The sequence below is a fragment of the Garra rufa genome, chromosome 12 (assembly GCF_049309525.1).
Source record: "Garra rufa chromosome 12, GarRuf1.0, whole genome shotgun sequence".
Lineage (NCBI taxonomy): Eukaryota > Metazoa > Chordata > Actinopteri > Cypriniformes > Cyprinidae > Garra > Garra rufa.
Genome location: NC_133372.1, coordinates 6,254,885 through 6,276,489, shown reverse-complemented (window position 1 = coordinate 6,276,489; position 21,605 = coordinate 6,254,885). Strand labels below are relative to the sequence as shown.

General features: G+C 33.0%; 2 protein-coding genes across 2 annotated transcripts in view; one reads left to right on the top strand and one right to left on the bottom strand.

The window, feature by feature from the left end:
- Positions 1-7,689, bottom strand: part of LOC141346843 (trafficking kinesin-binding protein 2-like) — a 38,730-nt gene extending 31,041 nt beyond the window's left edge. The window contains exons 1-2 of the mRNA XM_073851803.1: positions 7,574-7,689; positions 2,900-3,087 (exon numbers count right to left, since the gene is read on the bottom strand). Of these exons, the coding sequence (XP_073707904.1) occupies positions 2,900-2,954 (55 nt within the window). The 5' untranslated portion in view covers positions 2,955-3,087; positions 7,574-7,689. The remainder of the gene's footprint in view (positions 1-2,899; positions 3,088-7,573) is intronic.
- Positions 7,690-9,901: 2,212 nt separating this feature from the next.
- Positions 9,902-21,605, top strand: part of LOC141346963 (STE20-related kinase adapter protein beta-like) — a 19,883-nt gene continuing 8,179 nt past the window's right edge. Inside the window, exons 1-9 of the mRNA XM_073851931.1 lie at positions 9,902-10,097; positions 10,985-11,055; positions 11,177-11,238; positions 14,375-14,458; positions 18,758-18,854; positions 19,008-19,129; positions 20,511-20,619; positions 20,692-20,815; positions 20,892-21,063. Of these exons, the coding sequence (XP_073708032.1) occupies positions 11,227-11,238; positions 14,375-14,458; positions 18,758-18,854; positions 19,008-19,129; positions 20,511-20,619; positions 20,692-20,815; positions 20,892-21,063 (720 nt within the window). The 5' untranslated portion in view covers positions 9,902-10,097; positions 10,985-11,055; positions 11,177-11,226. The remainder of the gene's footprint in view (positions 10,098-10,984; positions 11,056-11,176; positions 11,239-14,374; positions 14,459-18,757; positions 18,855-19,007; positions 19,130-20,510; positions 20,620-20,691; positions 20,816-20,891; positions 21,064-21,605) is intronic.

The window sequence follows — 21,605 nt, the reverse complement described above, 5'->3', positions numbered from 1 at the left end:
GTTATTTGTGAGTAAAATCAAAACAATTCATAAATGACTATACAAGTTAATCATTTATAATATTAATTATAGAATTCATATTAATATTATATCATTATTTGTATAGTTTTTTTTTAAGGTGGAATGAAATGACATCACAACGTAAATATATTTCTCATGGTTTCTGATGTACGGGTGTGAATATATTCTCTGGTGACCAAAACAACACCCTGAGCTGAATTAACTGCAATTAACCCTGTCAACTTAGCTGTAATTAACCCAGACAAACCCTGATCCTAACTTTAACCTGAAATAAACAGAACACACTGCAATTACATGACGCACACTTTAAACAACAGTAATAATAAACAGTTAAACATATCAACAACACACTGGGCAAGCTGAAAATGTTGTATTGACTTTAAAATTCATGTTATTTCCTCATTCCTTTCTTTCTCTGAAAAGTTATTTAAAGCGGTCATCGGATGCCCATTTTCCACAAGTTCATATGATTCTTTAGGATCTTAATGAAAAGTCTCTAATATACTTTGGTTAAAAATTCTCAATAGTAGTGTAAAAAAAAACACCCTTTTACCTTGTCAAAATCAGCTCTGCAAAATATCAGCTCATTTTATGGCATGGGCCCTTTAAATGCAAAGCTCTGCTCGCCCCGCCCCTCTCTGCTGAGGGATTACGAGCTGTAATGTTTACTTTAGCCGCATTTAATAATAATAATAATAATAATAATAATAATAGTATTTGTATAGCACTTTTCATACATAAATGCAACTCAAAGTGCTTCACAGGCATGAAACAAACATAAAACATCAATGTAAGATAATTAAAACTTTAATTGATCGACGAAACTTGCCAACAAGCACATTATTAAGAAAGGCCATTTGCAAAGATGCATAAAAAAAAACCTTAACTCACTTCTGCTGTGGGTGAAGCTGCATCACGAATGATTCACGTGAACATAGATGCTTATGTAGATCGGGATCGATGCATTCTTTTTAAAAACGAAAGTAACGTTGTCCTCTGCCTCTTAAGAGGCTCAGATGTTGGGAGTAAATGAAGACTGCTATGTTCATTATTACATCCAACAACAGAACACCTCAATCGCTCAATTAGAGTCTTCCTCTGCACCTGAGCTGACACAATGGCGATCGTATTCGGAGTGTTTCAGCTCGGTGAGGGCGGGTCTAAGGGAAGGTGCTCGTGCCAATCTACTATCGTGGGAGTGCCCTCTGTCGGTGTTTCGTCACAACGACATGAAGCTGAGAATGACCTGATTTTAAAAAGGGGATATTACTTTTAAAGATTAAAAAAATACCACTGGGTAGATTTTTATCATTGTAGGGTGGTTGTGTACACAAACTGCCAACACACATTAATGTTCAAACAACATGTAAAAGTTAGTTTTGCATACGATGACCCCTTTAACATGTGTTGCATATAGGCTGGACTTGCTCTGGTAAGTGAATATCTGCTTCAGAGGAGTGGTTAACGTAGGGGTGGGCGGTACACCGGTGTCATAGTCAGAACCGGTGTGACATTGCACCACGACATGGATTTTCTAATACCGTCAATACCGTAATAAATCAATTATGTGCCTCGAACGGCTGCATTTACATCAATAATAGCTAATTCTAAATAATAAGGCATTACATTTTCTTCAAACGTTCAGTTGTGGTCTGAATACCTGTCCTTATACTAAATATCTTGTTGTAAATAAAAAAAGTAAAACATATTCGTATCAGCTTTGCAGGTGGTAGGTAAAAGGGGAGTGGCCATTAAACGACCGGTGAAACACTGTGAAGAAAGGTCGGGCCTGTAGCCTATACCAGGGGCGGAGTGTCAATCGAGACGACCGGGACTTTTCACGGTCGGCCGGCCGAAGGATTTACACAGCAGATCACAAATTGAGCGGGCGCGAGGCGAACTAATATTGTATATAATTTTCGCACTTTCAATATGCAGGGTATAGAAATCGCTTTTAACTGAGTGCTCGCGCTGTTTACTTTTCCTTTCGATTTTGCGATAACGCACACTCTGTGTAAAGGGAGCAGCACATCTTATAATAGATATTTGTCAGTGAGTACAAGATTGCAGCAAATCCTCCAGTCTATTTTTGTCATCTCTTACTTTCGACCCGTGATCATTCAAATCTAAAGGTCACTGTACACTGAGTCCGATTTTCGAATGCGTTTTTTTAAATAGTTTTCTCATATTCGCCATCCTTATCAAAATGCTTATTATGGATGCGAAAATGCAGAAAATCAAACACAATCCGAATTTTTTTATGATGGACGAAAGTTTCAGAGGCAGTGTGTAAACTCGATTAACATAACCTGTATTTTTTTTTTTTACGTGCAAAAATCTCGGACGAAAATGTCGTACTCGTGTGTGCAATGACATTAACTCCAGCAGCTCGTGTCGGATGCAGGGTTGCCAAGTCCGCGTTTTTCCCCACAGAATTGGTCTACTATTAAACTGTTGCTTTGGGTTGATTTCCCCCAGTTATTTAAAGGTTTTAAATATTGCAGAAATTAAATTTCAATAAATTGTTTTTTTTTGTTTTGTTGTACACTGTTAAGTAAGATCTTTAGGTTTTTTGCAAAATAAATATGTTGAGAATGCATAATACTCTTCCATGTCTCTTTTTGATAAGGATACCTACCATTTACTTATTATATTATAAAAATATTAACTTTATTCACATACTAAAGGGACAGGACAGGCTACTCCTCCCACAATGTACCAAAAAAAGTAATACCGTGATATTTTACCGTCACCGTTCAAAAGATGAAAAATACCGTGATATTAATTTTAGGTCATATCGCCCACCCCTAGGTTAACGGTCATAACTCACTGCAGGAGAAAGCCTGTGACTTTTTCTTTCTGTATCTCAAACACAAACCTGTTCCTGCAGCTGTGTCCTTCTTCTCCACACTCATGGGCTTCACCTCGAACATTCTGATTGGTCAGCTGGGCGAATGAGGGCGGGGCTCCTCACTCATGCCCAATCCGCACAAGCAGAAGACGTGAAGGCTGCTGATGTCACATCCTGCTCCGTTTCAAAACACCATGGAGATGCACAGCCTATACCTGAAAGACACAGGAAATGCCATGACATTTAATAACCGTTTGAGAGTGTGTGTGTTTACAGTAGCCTGCATAGAAACAGGCTTGTGCTGCACGAGAATATAAACACTCACTCATTCTCTCTCTGCTGACATTTCAGCTGTGGTTGAGTTTTTTTTCCTCCAGCTGTTTGGCAGATTAAGCGTGTATCTGACTGAGCAAGACACAGAGATCTAACATTTGAATCGTTATGTAACAAGAATTATTGTTATTTCCCTTACAAAAAATTATGTTTTCCACCAAAAACTAGAGAGTGACCAATTTGTGTTTTCTTTAATGACTGATATCTTTAATTTTTATGTTTAAGTGCACAAAATAATCCTCTGTGTCTAAATAGTTTTCAGGCCACTGTCTCTAAAGCTTGACTGTTTTTTCCAGGCCACGTTGCAGCTGTCTTTGAGGGGGGAGTGAGGGGCACTTCCTGTTGTTCAGAAACTAAACGGCTCCAGCTTGACTTAAAGGAGGCTTAGGGCAAAGAAAATCCCCCTTACAAAAATGTAGTATAATAATCACCCGCCGCCAACAAAAATAAATAAATACATGTAAAAATAAAGGGGGTGGGGGGGAATGTAGGACAACAGAAAAAAATAACAACCATTCAAATGTTTTTGGACAGCAGGATTTTTAAGGTTTTTTAAAGAAGTTTCTTCTGCTCACCAAGCCTGCATTTATTTGATCCAAAGTACAGCAAAAACAGTAAAATTGTGAAATATTTTTACTATTTAAAATAACTGTTTCTATTAGAATTTATTTTAAAATGTAATTTATTCATGTGATTTCAAAGGTGAATTTTAGAAATCATTCATCCTTCAGAAATCATTCTAATACTCTGATTTGATGCTCAAAAAAACATTTATCATTATGTCGAAAACAGTCGAGTAGAATTTTTTCAGGTTTCTTTCATGAATAGAAAGTTCAGAAGAACGGCATTTATTTGAAATAGAATTTTTTGTAAAATTATAAATGTATTTATCATCACTTTTGATCAATTTAAAGCATCCGTGCTGAATAAAAGTATTAATTTCTATAATTTCTTTCCAAAAAAAAAAACCAAACAAACAGTATACTGACTCAAGCTTTTGAATGGTATAGTGTATGTTACAAAAGCTTTTTATTTCAGATAAATGCTGATCTTTGGATATTTCTATTCATCAGAGAATTGTTTTAAATATTGATAATAAAAAAGTTTCTTGAGCAGCAAATCAGTACATTAGAATACTTTCTGAAGGATCGTGTGACACTGAAGACTGGAGAAATGATGCTAAAAAATTAGCTTTGAAATCACAGGAACATATTAAAATATATTCAAATGGAAAGCAGTTATTTTAAATAGTACAATATTTCACAATATTACTGCTTTTGCTGTATTTTGGATCAAATAAATGCAGGCTTGGTGAGCGAAAGAGACTTAAGATTATATATTATAATATTATTCCAATTTAAATTTCAAAAGCATTTCTTTAAAATATAAATCTTATGTAACTTTATTAATATCAAATTTAGATTGCTGAATAAAATGCCCTTACATTTAAAATAACCAACAAAAAAAGTTGATTTTCATAGTAAACTTTTGCATGTCAAAACTGTTTATCACAGTGAAGAGTTTTTACCTTCCTTGTGTATGTTTGTCAAACTCAGGAGGAGGGTGTGGGATGTGGGTTTTGTGCACAGAGAGAGATCAAAACAAACCTGCCGTACCGCAAACAAAAGTGAAAGTGCAGTTGTGCACTGTGTAATGCATTGCATATAATGTTGGGAACAATTCAATATATCAAACTCCTTGTAATAATCTCACTTGGCTAATTAATTCCATTCCAAGTGAAATTGCAGTTTTAGAAAGAAAACAAACAAACATATAATGTAATCACCTGCTTTCATTTTCAACTAATCCTCAGAACAAGATCCTAAGCACTTAATCGTCAGTTCACTGTATTGTCCAATTTCCTTTAAAACTCCAGTATTTACCGAACTTGAAAAACTTGATGTGTTCTATTGTTACCCGGCAGGAGATATGCAGCTAAGCGAGGCTTTTCTGTCAAAAAACTTACAACAAGAAAACTATGCATGCATATTTACGTTCTTCCTCTTTTTGTCTCGCTCCAGGAAGTTATTACTGTTTTGGGAAGTGCAAAGCTTATGATGACAACCTGTTCTTTTAATATCGACCCTCGTGCCCATAATGTCTGTCCAGCCCATTGCAGGAAACTCTTCATCAATCAGACAGTCACAGGGTCAAAGACCAACGATATCTCAACCTGACTCGGCAGTAGATGCAAAAATCACCATCACAGGACGAGAAAAACAAGAACATCCAAACATCAGGCTGTCATTTTATTATTGACACATCCCAAAAGTAAAGGGATATTTGTGAGGGTGTGGTACTGCTCTTCTGCCTCTGCCTCTGCAATGGCATGAATCCAAACGCTTCCAGCAGCATTGTGTCTCATCCAGACGTTAATGCAGAGCTCATGACAGCTGCCACTGTGATTATACCAGCATGACTTCCAACAAGCTCCATCTAAGTGACACCTGAAATAAATTACACTCGGACCATATATTCTCAGCTTCCAGTTTTGCTTAAGGCCAAGGAGAACGTCAATACACCTCCATTAGCAGCATGTCATGTCATCTGTTCACCAATCTTCCCTTTGACCAACAGTAACTCTCCAGCAATCTGTCTGCAATTATCTAAACCGTTACAAACAGAACACAATAAAAAACGTGTGACAGGATCCAGAGGGGCTTTTGAAATATGACAAACCAGACTATTGTTTTGAAATTGAGATATATACATCCTCTGAAAGCTAAATAAATAAGCTGTTTAAATAGAACAATATTTGGCTGAGATACAACTATTTGAAAATCTAGAATCTAAGGGTGCAAAAAATTCAAAATATTGAGAAAATCACCTTTAAAGTTGTCCAAATGAAGTTCTTACCAATGCATATTACTAATCAAAAATTAAGTTGTGATATATTTACAGTAGGTAATTTACAAAATATATTTATGGAACATGATCTTTACTTAATATCCTAATGATTTTTGGCATAAAAGGAAAATAATTTTGACCCAAACAACGCATTTTTGGCTATTGCTGCAAATATACCCCAGCGACTTTTGTGGTCCAAGGTCACATATATAGTCAAATGTACAATTCTTGCAATTAACAGCATCATAAAGTGTGATGAATCATGAAGTTTTGGATTTATTCTTTTTAGTTTAATTAAATTATGTTGATAAGTCAGCGATAAAGTTGTATATTTAGACTAAATATTAGGCTTAGTAGTGTAACTAATAATGAAACTTAATAGTTTTCTAAATGTACATATATTAAAATGCGACCCTGAACCACAAAACCAGTCTTAAGAAGCACAGGTATATTTGTAGTAACAGCCAAAAATACATAGGTCAAAATTATTGTTTTTTCTTTTATGCCAAAAATTATTAGCATATTAAGTAAAGACCATGTTCCATGCAGATATTTTCGAAATTTTCTACTGTAAATATATCAAACTTAGTAATATGCATTACTAAGAATTTCATTTGGACAACTTTGAAGGTGCTTTTCTCAATATTTAGATTTTTTTTTTTTTTTTTGCACCAGCAGATTCCAGATTTTTTAAATAGTTGCATCTCGGTCAAATATTTTCCTATTTCAACAAACCCTACAACAATGGAAAGCTTATTTATTCAGATTATGTATAAATCTCAATTTCAAAAAATGTACCGTTATGGTTGGTTTTGTGGTCCAGAGTCACAAATGGACTAGTATTATAATTGTATGTATTAAAATGTTTTTTTTTTAAACACTTAATATTCAAAATATCAGGTCAGTTTGTTTATACAAATAACCATAATGTATTAATAAATAAAAACTGAAGTTCAAATGAAAGTCAACAAGTTGTGTTTACGAATTATGAAATTAATAAACCAGATGTTAGTGATGAAGGTGAAGGGTATATTAATTTTTTTTTCTGAACATAATCACAATCTTTCTGTGATTTATCACTAATACTAGGGATGCACATACATGATCTTATTTATTTTTATCATAACACCTGGGCATGAACAAAAGCAGCAGAGAGATGCTCTGTATAACGCAATGTTGGGAAAAAACAATCCATTTGATCTGATGCAACAGATTTCATAATCCCCGCAGATGGCACATCCGATTATCCACATCTTTGAAACAGGCAGTTTTATAACAATCATCTACACATCCAATGACCACTCATTTAAAAAAAATACACAGAATACATAAGAGGCATTGGTCTGCATCCCGATGCACAAGTGCCAATGTCCATATGAACAACCAAACGAGCCTCCCTCCCTCACTCAGTACATCCGTGATTTCTACCCGCTTCTAACCGTCAAACTCATCCTCTCACCTTATATACACACAAAGGTACGTACATGACTTATCAAAGAGCGGAAAATCTCTCTCTCTCACCTTTAGTTCGCTTAAAATCCGTTTTCTGGGCGCTACTGATACATGTGGCTCCTGTCACTCCAAGCGTTTGAGACAATAAGCGAAGAGAGCGGTGAGGGAGGGGTATTTGGGGAAGTGTTCAGGGCAAATCTAGCTTCAGTGAGCTATGATTACGTCATAGTTCGCGACAGTTATTTCATGATAAAAGTCCCTGAGAGATTTTTTTTTTATATTTGCATTTTTATATTTGTATAATTATTTGATCCAAAGTGCAGCAAAAACAGAAAAATCTAAATGGAGAATATGTTATCCGGACTCTGATTTGAAAAACGTATGGACCTTTTTATTCCAAGTAAAATTAAAGAACTCCATTTCAAAATTGTTCATACCGTAGATACTACCCTTGTAATCTATTCTTGAGCAGGTTCTCTGAAAATATATCTTCTTTGTGTTCATTTTGAAATACTGATGTAGAATCTGTTTTTTTTTTTTTTTTTTTTTTGGTCAAGAGTTACCATATTAATATATTTCTGTTGTAACAAAATTATAGAAATGACAGAACCTATATTTTTTTTGTCTGACTTTCATTCTAAAGACAGTAATCTTGTCCATACTGTATTATTGCTTTGTCTTATGGGTAAATTTCACCTTCATAAAGCCAGAACCATTCATTGTAAACCTAGATTGTTTTCATCTGATTTAGTCTTTTTTTTTTTTTTTTTTGCCTCTTTTAAGAATATGTCCAAACCATTGAACTCGAAGGCGTTTTAAACTTTTAAAATTCTCGAGTCAGTTATACAACATCTTTGAGGTGTCTTTTTTAAAAAAAAAAAAATTATCATTATGTTTTCCTCCCTTTCAATTTGTGTAATATATTGTATGTGATGCTGTCTGTATGCCCCGTGTTACATTTTCATTATTGTAATATATAAATGTGCAATAAAAAAAACAGCCAAACAAACAAACAAACAAAATAAAAAAAGAAAAATTCTGAAATAATTTTACTGCTTTCTATTTGAATATATTTTAGAATGTAATTTATTCCTGTCATTTCAAAGCAAAATTTTTAGCGTTCCTTTAGAAATCCTTCAGAATTATAATAATTCTAATCTGCTGATCAAAAACATGTGTGATTATTATTATGTTGAAAACATGAATAAACAAACGATTTATAATTTATTACATTTTAAAATTATTTAAAATTATTTAAAATTAGTTATTTTAAATAGTACAAATATTTCACAATATTACTGCTTTTGCTGTATTTTGGGTCAAGCAGAAAAATTCTTTAAAAAACATTGAAAATCTTTTGAAAAAATCTTTTAACTGGTAGTGTATAAAAATGTATTTTTCATAACCAGCAAACAGGCAAAACAAAATAATAATAATAATAATAATAATAATAATAATAATAATAATAATAATAATAATAATAATGCAGTAAGATAAAGGAAAAACTTGAAAAAATACAGGGGTATATTTACCAAATTCTTCCTTAAATTTTAGGTAATAAAGTAAGATTTAATACTGAGTGTAATTTAAGTGAAGGATATGGAGAGAAAACGAAAACCTTTATTATTTATCAAAGACTATGGAATATCCCTAAATGGACTTTGATTATTTATGCATTATAGCACCCTTTTTCGAAAATAATAAAATGTTGGGGGGTAAAGCAAGTTATGTATTCAGATTACTTTTAAACAAGTAACTAGTAAAGTAACGCATTACGTTTTAATTTACAAAAATATCTGCGTTACTTTTTCAAAGATTTTATTAACTGAAAACTAATTCATATCCCCATATTGAGAGAAATCGGGAGTAAGATGTTACTGTAGTTCTAGAAGAAATAAGCATGCGTTAATTAATCTCACTCACTCACAAAAAAAAAAAAAACAGATTCAGTATTCCTCAAAATGAATAAAAACAAAAAACGCAACTTATTTTAAAAACAAACAAGCAAGCCCTGCCCAGATTTTAAAAGTAACGCAGAAGTAACGTAACACATTACTGTCCATAAAAGTAACTAAGTAACGTAATTAGTTACTTTTTTAAGGGAGTAATGCAATATTGCAATGCATTACTTTTAAAAGTAACTTTCCCCAACATTAAAATAAAACACAATTTGTACAAATATTCTAGAGATTCTAAACATGCAATCTAATTTTCAGGAAAAAAATCCAATTCTTTTTTAAATTATGAATGAGCGAAATTATTCGATAGTTAAGGCGTTTTATTTAGAGACTTTTATTGTGTACATTCCTCAGGTCCGTCATTCACGGCATGTTCGAGAGACTTTTATTATGTAAACATCTCCGATACGTCAAGCGTGACGCGAGATCAGCTTTGGACTGTGAAGAAAAGCTTTGGGAACTCAACTTACAAATGTTATTGGTAAATGTGAGAGTCGCTGCGTGATTTTTCCCTCATAGAATAAAACTGTGATGTGACCGAAGTGACTGTAACTGCCCAGAACTGACGCTCGCCGTCAAAATCAAGGGCGCAAAATCAAATCACAGAAGAACCTCTATCCACATGCATAACAATGGTGAGTTTTTGTTACATCTGGCTTTGAGCTTCTTTTTAAACTCGGACAATTATTGCTATGGATAGTATTTGAAAACAATATTTTTTGTAGCATGTGCGAATAGTATTCATCGTGCATTATTAATGTTAAATCATCTCTATTAGAGTCACCAAATGCATTAATGAAGCACTAAATATAAATAATATGAAACAGGGTTGATTTAATACTGACGTCCAGCTTATTTTAGACCCTTCTAGTGCACTATTACTCTTTATTGAAGATTTTTGTTCTTAACCCTTTTAACCTACATGCAATCTCTGTCAAGGACTAAGAAGGACACCTGCTGTCAGTTGCTCTGATAATTGCATGAATAATATTTAACATATAGTCTAATTTAGACATGCATGTTTATTCATATCTGTTTGTTAGATGAAATGTGCATGATTAATTTTATTTACAATTGCAGTTTAACAAAAAGGCCTCATCTTGAGCAATATACATTCAATATTATTGAATCATATTTTTCTTATGAACATAAAGTGTAGTCATGTAAGCATGAATTTAATGCTGCTAATATTAATTACATAACAGCACAAAATGGACAGTAGTTCCCAATGTCACCTGCGGCGATATCAGAGCTGATACGTCCAGACAGATATGACATCCTATCAAGTGATATAACTAAAGATGAAGATGACGATGATTTCTGGAGCAGAGAGGAGATCAGACTCATGCGGTCGGTCAAGCGATGCCAGACACTGATTCCGGCTGCAAGATGCATTTGAAATCAGACTATTAAGACATTACAGAAATAGAAAGCATTGGATCTGGATCATATTTGATGCCATTTAAGCTGTGCAAATTTGATATGTGCCTGAAAGCGTCTCTGCTGATGGTTTGCTTTGCAGGATTCTAGTGGAGCAGCGTGAAATGAGATGAAGTCTGTGTGTTTTATGCAGTGAAATCCGAGCAAAGCCAGGTAAGCGAAAAACATTTAGCTTTTCAAGCAAATTCTCTTGTGCATGGCACACTGGAAACAGCTAGAAAACCACTGCTGGAGTGTTTTTGCAGTTGGACTTATTCTTATTCACTTTCTCCAGAATTGGATAAATGAACTCCAGTGAAGCATCAGCTCAGCCAAAAGCACCTCATGTCGTTTCTGGTGAGAGTCAAATCTTTTCATCCCGAGCTTGTTTGCGATAGTCTGTTTCATGCTTTCTGTGTTTATTTCTACAGCTCTTCATTCTGGGTTGATTCGGGGTTTAGTGTTCAGTATGGATGTTTTTATGGGCTGAAGATGTTCGCTGAACAATATCCATGGCCTGATTAGTCTCTACTCCCTAGATATCAGTACATTTAATAATAAGCGCCCTCATTAATATCCACCAAACTTCCACCTCACCTCTGAAACCAAGAGGCTTATGTCAGTGTCTCACTCATAAAGACATGTTCTGGATTCAGTAAAGGTTCTATAAGCATGACTTGTTTTTCAGTTTGTTTCAGTAATGCACTTATAGTGAATCCTCACTCAGTAATACAGGCATACAGAAATACTGTCAAAATTATATTTACAAAGCAAATATTGATTTTGCATTGTTTATACAGTTGAGGTTGAATCTGCAAAATGTTAATTATTTTACCAAAATAAAAGGGATCATACAAAATGCATGTTATTGTTTATTTAGTACTGTACTTTAGTATGACTGTATGTTTTTTTAGAATCACCTTTTCACACTCATATGCAACTATTATAGAAGGTTCAAACACTCACTGATGCTTTAGAAGAAAACACGATGCATTAAGAGCCGGGGGGTGAAAACTTTTGAGCAGAATGGAGATGTGTACATTTTTCTTATTTTGCCTAAATATCATATTTATTTTTTTGTACTGCCCTTCAGAGGCTACAGAAGATAGTTGCATGTTTCCCAGGAGACAAAATAAGTTCAATTTACCCTGATCTTCAAATTCAAAAAGTTTTCACCCCCTACTCTTAATGCATCATATTTTCTTCTGGAGCATCAGTAATCATTTGAACCTTCTGTAATAGTTGCAATAGTCCCTCAGTGTGAAAAATGGATCTCAAAATCATAAAGTCATTGTTGGAAAGGGTTCAAATACACAAAAATGCTGGAAAACCAAAAATATTTGTGGGACTTTTTTTGAAGAACAGCCGGCAGTTTAACTGTCCAGGACAAACAAGGAACTCATGAACAACTATCACTAAACAATAAAACAGCTGTGGATCATTCAGGTAACAACACAGTATTAAGAAACAAGCATATGTAAACTTTTGATTGGGGTCCTTTTTATAAATTCAGCTATTAATTTCTCTCGTGAACTATATGTAAACATCTTTTATGTGACATATCTTATTCAGGTCAGTACTAAATAAACAATAACATGCATTTTGTAAGATCCCTCTTATTTTGGTAAAATAATTAAAATTTTGCAGATTTTGAAAGGGGGATGTAAACTTTTGACCTCAAATGTAAGTAATTTAATGAAGGAACATTTTAATATAAATCTGGTGTAAATTCTAGGATTTTTTTCCACCATTATTTTTAATAATCACATACTAATTAAATACTAATTTCTATAAATGACAATTCAACCACTATTAATATTATCATATAGCCTGGGTTTCGCCATGCTGCCTTGCGCGCAGCACAATTTTATTCACGCTGCTAGGCAGCCTGGAAACCATGGACCAAATTTTCACCTCAGATAGGGAACCAATCACAGAACGGGGAGGGAGCAGCAAGACGATGACGCCTTCTATGCGACTCACCGAAGCAGTTTGTTTATAACTATGGATCCAGCATGGCAGCAGACGCAAAGTTATCTTTCGATGCAGCCTTAGATAATGTTCTAAGTAGTTTAGAACGCAAGTTTATTTTGAAAAAAGAGCAACTTTTGGCGTTCGCTCTACATACGTCATCCGGTATAATTGAAACGATTGGCTATGGGCTACGCACAGGCGCATTTGATAGACATTCGTATCGCCCAATAAACGGCTCTGGGCATTCGTAAACCACGCCCCAAATACGAGAAAATGAACATGTGGTTCCCAGACCACGAATCATGACGTTGTCATGACGTGGTTTGGCGTTAGCCTGGCTAATTATCATATGCCTGTGAAAGGAATCGTTCACCCCAAAATAAAAAATAAAAAATGCTGAAAATTACCCTCAGGCCATTCGATACGTAGATGAGTTTGTTTCTTCATTAGAAAAGATTTGGAGAAAAATAGCATTACATCACTTGCTCACCAATGGATCCTTTGCAGTGAATGGGTGCCGTCAGACTGAGAGTCCAAACAGCTGATAAAAACATCATGGTAATCCACACCACTCCAGTCCATCAGTTAACATCTTGTGAAGTGAAAAGCTTTGTGTTTGTAAGAAACAAATCCATCCTTCAGATGTTTTTTTTTTTATACTTCAGACCTCTGTTTCCTGCTGAAATATAGCCCATAATCCATAATATTGGTTTCTCGAGTGAAAAGGTCACCTTGTATGAATCAGGAGAGAAATGTACTCAGATCAAGCTCTGTTTACAAGCCAAAACTGTCTAAAACAGCTCTAAACAAATACATGTGTGGATTTTGATGTGAGATGACAACAGGAGGTGGACTTTTTCACTGGAGGAAGAATTCTAGATTATGGACTAGAAGTATTTTGGCAAGAAGTAAAACTAAAATGTCTTAATGATGGTTTGTTTCTTACAAACATGCAGCTTTTCACTTCACAAGATGTTAATTGATAGACTTGAGTGGTGTGGATTATTGTGATGTTTTATCAGGTGTTTGGACTCTCATTCTGACGGCACCCATTCACTGCAGAGGATCTATTGGTGAGCAAGTGACGTAATGCTAAATTACAAAAAACGAACTTATCTACATTTTGAATGGCCTGAGGGTGAGTACATTTTCAGCACATTTTCATTTTTGGCTGAACTATTCCTTTTAATGTGTTACTCTCAAAGAAATGTTCCCGATTCAATAAAGGTTATATAAGCATGACTTGTTCCTCAGTATGTTAAAACAAACAAAAATAGTTTCATGTTTTGCATTGAATACGGAACATTCCCCTCCCGTAACCACGAGTTAATCAAACATGGCGAGGTTGATTCTGCACCGCAAGATTTCCATAATCATCTCCTCCTTTTGCCACGTCTTTGCCCTTCAGCCCACCCTTGCTCTTCATGCATATTCATACTGTGGATATAGTCATATTCATCTCCATATTCATTTGTGGGGTGGGGGGCGTGTCTCATATCTCCTCCCCTCTTCCCCTCAGGACTGTACCTGTATCTCCTCCCACTCACAAGTCCAGTCCATCAGCATAGAGGAGCAGTATGAAGACATCAGCCATCAGTGTTCGGTCAGTAGAGTCTAATAATAGATCATGGCTTCAGTGTGTTTGAAGGCATCAGGCACTGACCTTTGTCCTCTTTAGACGAGCCATTCAAGGGAGATTCAGACTGACAGTGATTCAATTACTGCACAACTGCGGGTCGTTTGAGAAAAAAAACGAATAAAATTTAGGAGGTGGTTCATGTTGGAATGACAATTTGAATTTAATTTGCCACAGTGTATTGAAATTGAGTTTAACATTTGTAAAATCCAAATGTATATTTAATTTATACACTATACAAATTTATTTCAGAATTCGAAAGAAGCCTTTTGTGCTCACCAATGTTTTGATCCAAAATACAGTATAAAAAAAATTAAAAATTATTACAGTTAAAAATATGTTTTCTAATGTAATATATTTGAAAATGTAATTTATTCCTGTGATGTAAAGCTGAATTTTCAGCATCATTACTCCAGTGTCACATGATCTTTCAGAAATCATTCTAATATGTTGATTTGCTACTGAAAAAAAAAAAAACAGTTGAAGGAACAAAATTTTGCATAAAGGTTTAAAAAGACATTATTTATATACTGTAAAAATGTAATTGTCCTTACTGTCACTTTTGATTAATTTAATGCATTGTTGTATTTATTCATAAAAAAAAAAGAATATAGCTATTGGTGCTTATGCTGTATGGCAAAAAATACATTTATTAGTCATAAATAAATAAATAAATAAATACTCTTAAAATAAGTAACATTTATTATTTTTATTTTATTTTATTTTATTATTTATTTATTTATTTTTTGCAGAAACACAAAATATTTATCATCAAAATCTGGAGTAATTTCTGAAAAATTACAGTAAGTGTTTTTCCAGTATCAAATATATAAATGAAATATCTAAAATTTATATAAATATATAAAAATATATAAAATTTTGGAAATACACTGTATCTCTGAATTTAGTTTCATTAAGGGGACACCGCAGGCAAAAACACTCTTTTTTTCATGCACCAAAATAATTTTTTTTCTCCTAGACTGAGCCATAAATCTCCACTTCAGTAGCACATACATACACCAAACTTTACATTTTTATTCCTGCCTATATTCTGAAGGTTTTTACAGAGGGATTTGTATGTATACATAGTTTGCTTGATTTTATACAACCTTTTACTCCTCCCAATATTGTTAAAATATATTGTTTTCTCTCCGTAATTTTCTGAATTATGCAGTGACCCAAAATTCCCTCTGTAAAACATCTAATATCTGACTCTAATATGTCAAAAAATTAAACAAGAATTTTGTAACTGACTTCTTCCAGTGCTAATTTAAATATGCGCTCATTTGCATACATTTGCAAATGAGCGCATGTTTAATTAAACAATACCTCATTTGCATATTTAAAGATAACATTTAAAAAACTTTTGTAATACAAAAAATTATCAATGTAATCAATTGACTGGGTAAGTAAGGTGATTTTTTTACCCTATTCACCTGCAGTGTCTCTCGCCTTAAATTCCATATTCTGTATTCTATCTTCTATTCATTTAAATGACAAATCTGTGTACTGTTTGATAGCTCAAATCAGATGAAAGAACTGAAGCATGACTTTTAAGGCATGCTCAATTCAGCTTTGAATGACAATGTATAAAATTGTACCAGTAGATGAGTAATGTGATCTTCACAGTCTGTGCTTTTATTGGTAGTTGCTGCGTCATAGCGAACTCAACTTCACTTTGTCGCATTGCCGTCGGCCTCTGTTGCCCACGTCGCCTTAAATAACAGACTCCGATTTAAAATGAATGACTTCCGTTTGCTTTGTCGCTGCAAATATTTGTCATTGTGAAAAGCCCTCTAGAATATGAGACGGCATAGTCATGCCAGTGAAGCATCATTGGATATTCACAAACGCCAGTGAGCTTCAAGAGTGATCTGAGATTTGAGTGGATCCATTGTATTGAGCATCACAAAGCGGTTTTTCTATTCCATCGTTCTGGATGAAAGCTCACTTGTGCTGTTGTCCCGTGTCTTTGGCTGAAGGAAACATCTGTGGGTTGTCTTTCGATTTTCCCATCCTGTGGTGGAAATATTTGGTCTGAGCCACTTTCTCATTTCTGGTCTGAAGAGGCTTTTTAGAAAATTATTCAGTAAAAAGTTATACGCTTAAGAAGTTAAAGTCAAAAATGATGACATGTTTATAGAAGCTGATGTAATCTGAATAATTAAAGAGCTGGTTTAATGGCAGTGATTTGAATATAACTTTGTCACCCCCTACAGTTTGCAAGTTTGTGCAACAGGAATGCATTTAATGCACTGATTAACTGCAATATTACAACATAATTCAAAGCAAAAAACCTAGAGGTTCAAAACTTGTATTTATGAGGGATTAAATTCTAATAAAGCATTATGGACTATGTAATTAATCACTAAGTTTAATCTTATTCTTTTTTAATTCTAAAGTGCTCAGTTGCTCTAGCAAAACCAAGATCTTGTGTTTGATTCCCAGCAAATGCATGAATAGATGAAATGTAAATGCCATTTCTGAAATGCTTAACCTCCAACTTAACTAGAAATTGTCTGATCTGCAAAAGACTCAGTGTTTCTCACTAGTGTTATTTTAGTATTATAATATACACTTATAGATTTCATTAATATTTTAAATTTGAATTTATTTTTATATTTTAAGTTTTAATTTTAATTGTATTTATTTCATTTATTTTAATTAATTAACGTTATTTGCTTTTGTCATTTTATTTATTAGTTTTAATTTATTTTACTTTAATTAATTATTATTATTATTTTTTTCTCAATTTCCAGTTAGTAAATTTTGTGCTTCAAATTCAATTCAGGCAACATTTCTCATTTCCATTTTACGTTTTTCATCAAATATTTATATATTTATTGGTGTAATATTTATGGTTACACTTTAGATCAGGGAACACTATTTACTGTTAACTAGTTTCTTAATAGCATGCATATTACTAGCACATTGGCTGTATATTAGTACTTATTAAACACATATTAATGCTTTATTCTGTATGACCATATTTTACCCAATACCTAAATATAACTACTTAAACAAAAAATATTAAGCAGAACGACTGTTTCCAGCACTGATAATAAATCATCATATTATAATGATTTCTGAAGGATTATGTGACACTAAATACTGGAGTAATGATATCACAGGAATAAATTAGATTTTAATATATATTAAGATAGAAAAATGTTATTTTACATCATACTAATATTTTATAATGTTATTGTTTTTGTATTTTTGGTCAAATAAATGCAGCCATAATTTTTATTTTTTTTTATTTTTTATTTTTTTTTGCAGAAGTACAAACTATTTATTGCATTGTTTTTTTTTTTCTGTAATTTTGGTCAAATAAATGCAGCCATAATTTTTATTTTATTTTTATTTTTTGCAGAAGTACAAACTATTTATTGCATTGTCTTTTTTCTGTAATTTTGGTCAAGTAAATGCAGCCATATTTTATTTTATTTTATTTATTTTTTTTGCAGAAATACAAAATATTTATTGCATTGTTTGTATTTATATTTTTTTTCTTTATTTTTGGCCAAATAAATGTAGCCATATTTTATTTTATTTTATTTTGCAAAAAAATACAAAATATTTATTGCATTGTTTTTATTTATATATTTCTTTCTTTTGGTCAAATAAATGAAGCCATGCTTTTTTATTTTATTTAATGCTGTTTAATTTAATTTAATTTAAATACACCCCCCCCCCCCCCACAGAAATACAGAATATTTTTTTATTTTATTTTTTTAAGTAAAGGAACATTTTGACAACAAAATGTAGCACATAACTACTTCAACAACTGCCTTACTTGCTATCAACAAGCAGTAAATTAGGAGTTTATTGAGGTAAAAACTTTTATTTAATAGTAAATGTGTTCCCTAAAGACTCTAAAGTCTCACTGTATTTGTATTTTATTTATATTAATTTCAATGAACAACTCATAACTGGCATTATTATGACCGTATCGCATTAGTGTTAGTCAGAGGAAAGCAAGTGTCTGATTATCTTCTATTTACAGTTGATTCTTCACCTGGGGGGTGTTCCATAAAACAAGTTTACCAAATAAGCCAGGCTTATTTCAGTTAGTCTGACTTATTGTCACTTGATTTGGCTCAAAATAAGTCAGACTAACTGAAATAAGCCTGGCTTATTTGGTAAACTTGTTTTATGGAACACCCCCCAGAATAACCCAGTAAACACTTAACAACCACAACCAGCAGGGTTTCATCTATGAGGTAGAGTTATGTGTTGGTTCATGTGTGTTTATGTGTGTGACAGAGCAGTGATGTCTCTCCGTGTTCTGTGTTGCCGGATGAAGATGACATCACAGATCTTTCCACTGACCCCGCCCACTATCAGCTGCTCTCACAACTGGGTAATGACTGTGACTTAAATTATACAGTGTATGATATGTGTTAGTTACTCCCTGAAGTCTTGTGTTTATATTGTGTATCGGAGACTGAGAAGATCACTGTGTTTTTTCCTCGATATGTGTTGTTTATGTGTGGGTTTTTGTGCGTCTGTGCAGGTCGGGGCTTTAATAACCTCAGTCAGGTGAGCATGGCACGACACACACCGTCTGGCCGGCTGGTGGCGGTAAAAAACACTAACCTGGATGAGTGCACAGAAGATGAGCTGCTGCAGCTGATGGTGTGTATATGCATATGGAAACATCACACTGATTTTTATCCTTATTTGATTAGATTTGAGTTAACCCTGTAAAACCTGACAAATGAAATAATAATAAAGCTGAAATTAAATTGATCTGAACTTTCTTTTGGTATTAAGTGTTTTTTTTTTACAGTTATTGCATTCCTTTCATTTCTTGTTCATAATGAAGGAATTGTATGCATGTATAATTCATTTTAATTGTATTTTTTATTTAAATAAATTAACATAATTAATTCTTTTTAACTTTTTATTAATATTTATTCATTTTTACATTTATACATCATATTTTTTTATTATTTTATTGTTTATTATAATATTTATTAGATATGTAATAAATATATAATAAATAACTATTATTATAAATATATATCATTAAACATTATTCAAAATTAATGCAAATAAATAATAAATACACACACACACACACACACACACACACACACACACACACACACACACACACACACACACACACTAACATTATTATAAAATGTAAAAAAAACCCCAAAGAATTAATACATAAGTAAAACAAATATTGCAATATATATCATTATATCAAAGCTGGCTGAATATATATAAAAATATATAATTCTCATTTGATGATAATTTTAATTTATACAATTTTATTAATATATATTTTATACGTATTATTATATATTATTATTATTATTATTACTATTATTATTATATATTTTAAGTCTTTTAAAGCCATACATTTGTTTGAGAAACAGGTCAACATACAGTATATGCCATTATTTAAAAAAAAATTCCTCATTTAGATTTAACTTTTTTAACCACCACTTACCAACCACTATTGTTTATTTTATTTTATTTTATTTTATTCTTTTTTTTGCTAGTTTCCAAAGCAACATTTTGCATTTACATTTAGTTGAACTTGATGTACAAGATTATATTGAAAGTAAAACTGAAATAAATAAATAAAGAATAATAATACGACCTGTATTTATTTATATATTTAGACAAAAACTTTTTGAAACTTTTGCTTAAATTAAAATGAAAAAAGAAATATATAAAGATAAATAAAAAAAAATATTTTAATATCAATTCAAAATGTAAAAAAGTGTCTAAAATAACACTGATAAGAAAAGATAAAAAAAATACATTGGCTGATGACTGATATAATACTATAATACATAATTTGGGTTTGCAGTGACATAAGAGTGAGTAAATAATGAGAGAATGTTCGTTTTTGGGAGAACTATTGCTTGAATGCATTATTTGTTTCTGTAATGATGGTTAAACTATTTTAGTCTTTCCTATGTTTAAGAGGATTGACTGTATTTTTGGGACATTTTCAAAATTTAAAGGAGCATTTCAAGTTTTTGTGTATTATTTCCAGAATGAGGTTCTGCTGTCCAGACTGTTCCGTCACCCAAACCTGCTGACGTCCAGACTGGTGTTCAGCTCGTGCTGTCAGCTCTGGGTTCTGTCTCCTCTCATGAGCTACGGTAAGCTTCGCCTGTTTTTCACATCCTCTTTCTGATCCCATCCCTCCCTAATTCCATTTTCCTGTCGTTCAGGTTCTGCAGACTCTCTGCTCAGGTCGTATTTTCCGGATGGAATGAGCGAGTCTCTGATAGCGTACCTGCTGTACGGAGTGCTCCGAGCGCTGGAGTACCTGCATCACATGGGTTACGTGCACAGGTGAGCACACCGCTGCTGATTCACACAGAAGAGAGATCCCAATGAATCTGGTCTCCTCATCTCGTGTGTCCTGCAGGGGCGTGAAGGCCAGTCATATTCTGCTGTCAGCCGAAGGCCGTGTGTGTTTGTCAGGGCTTCAGAGCATCTACAGTCTGATGAAGGATGGCAAGAGGATGAGAGCTGTGTTTGACATGCCTCAACACAGTCCATCTCTGCTGCCTTGGCTCAGTCCTGAGCTGCTGCGACAGGTGACGTTTACACTCAATACAGACAGGAAGTGTTATAGACAGTCTATAACAATAAACAATGGATATACAGCAAGACAAAAAATTATAGGAAAATTATTAAAAATAATTAATAAATTAGCTTTAAGTTAGATTGTGTCACATCTAAATGTACAAAAAATAATATGCACAAATAAATATCCAAAACTGATATACATGCTACCATTCTTTTTGTTTTTTTATTCAATGCTTTGTTTAGCAACATTGAATTGATCAAAACCGACAGTATTTAAAACTGTCATTATTTATTATTGTGACAAAAAAATAGTACTATGTTGAAAAAGCCATCTTAGGAATGAAATTTTCTTTTAAATTGTAATAATATTTTACAGTATTACTGTTTTTTTTTTTGCCATATTTTTGGTCAAAATGCAAAGAAATGCAACAATAAAAGAAAATCTTACACACCCAAAACTTTCTTTCTTTCTTTCTTTCTTTCTTTCTTTCTTTCTTTCTTTCTTTCTTTCTTTCTTTCTTTCTTTTATTACTGTTACTGTTTTCTTTCT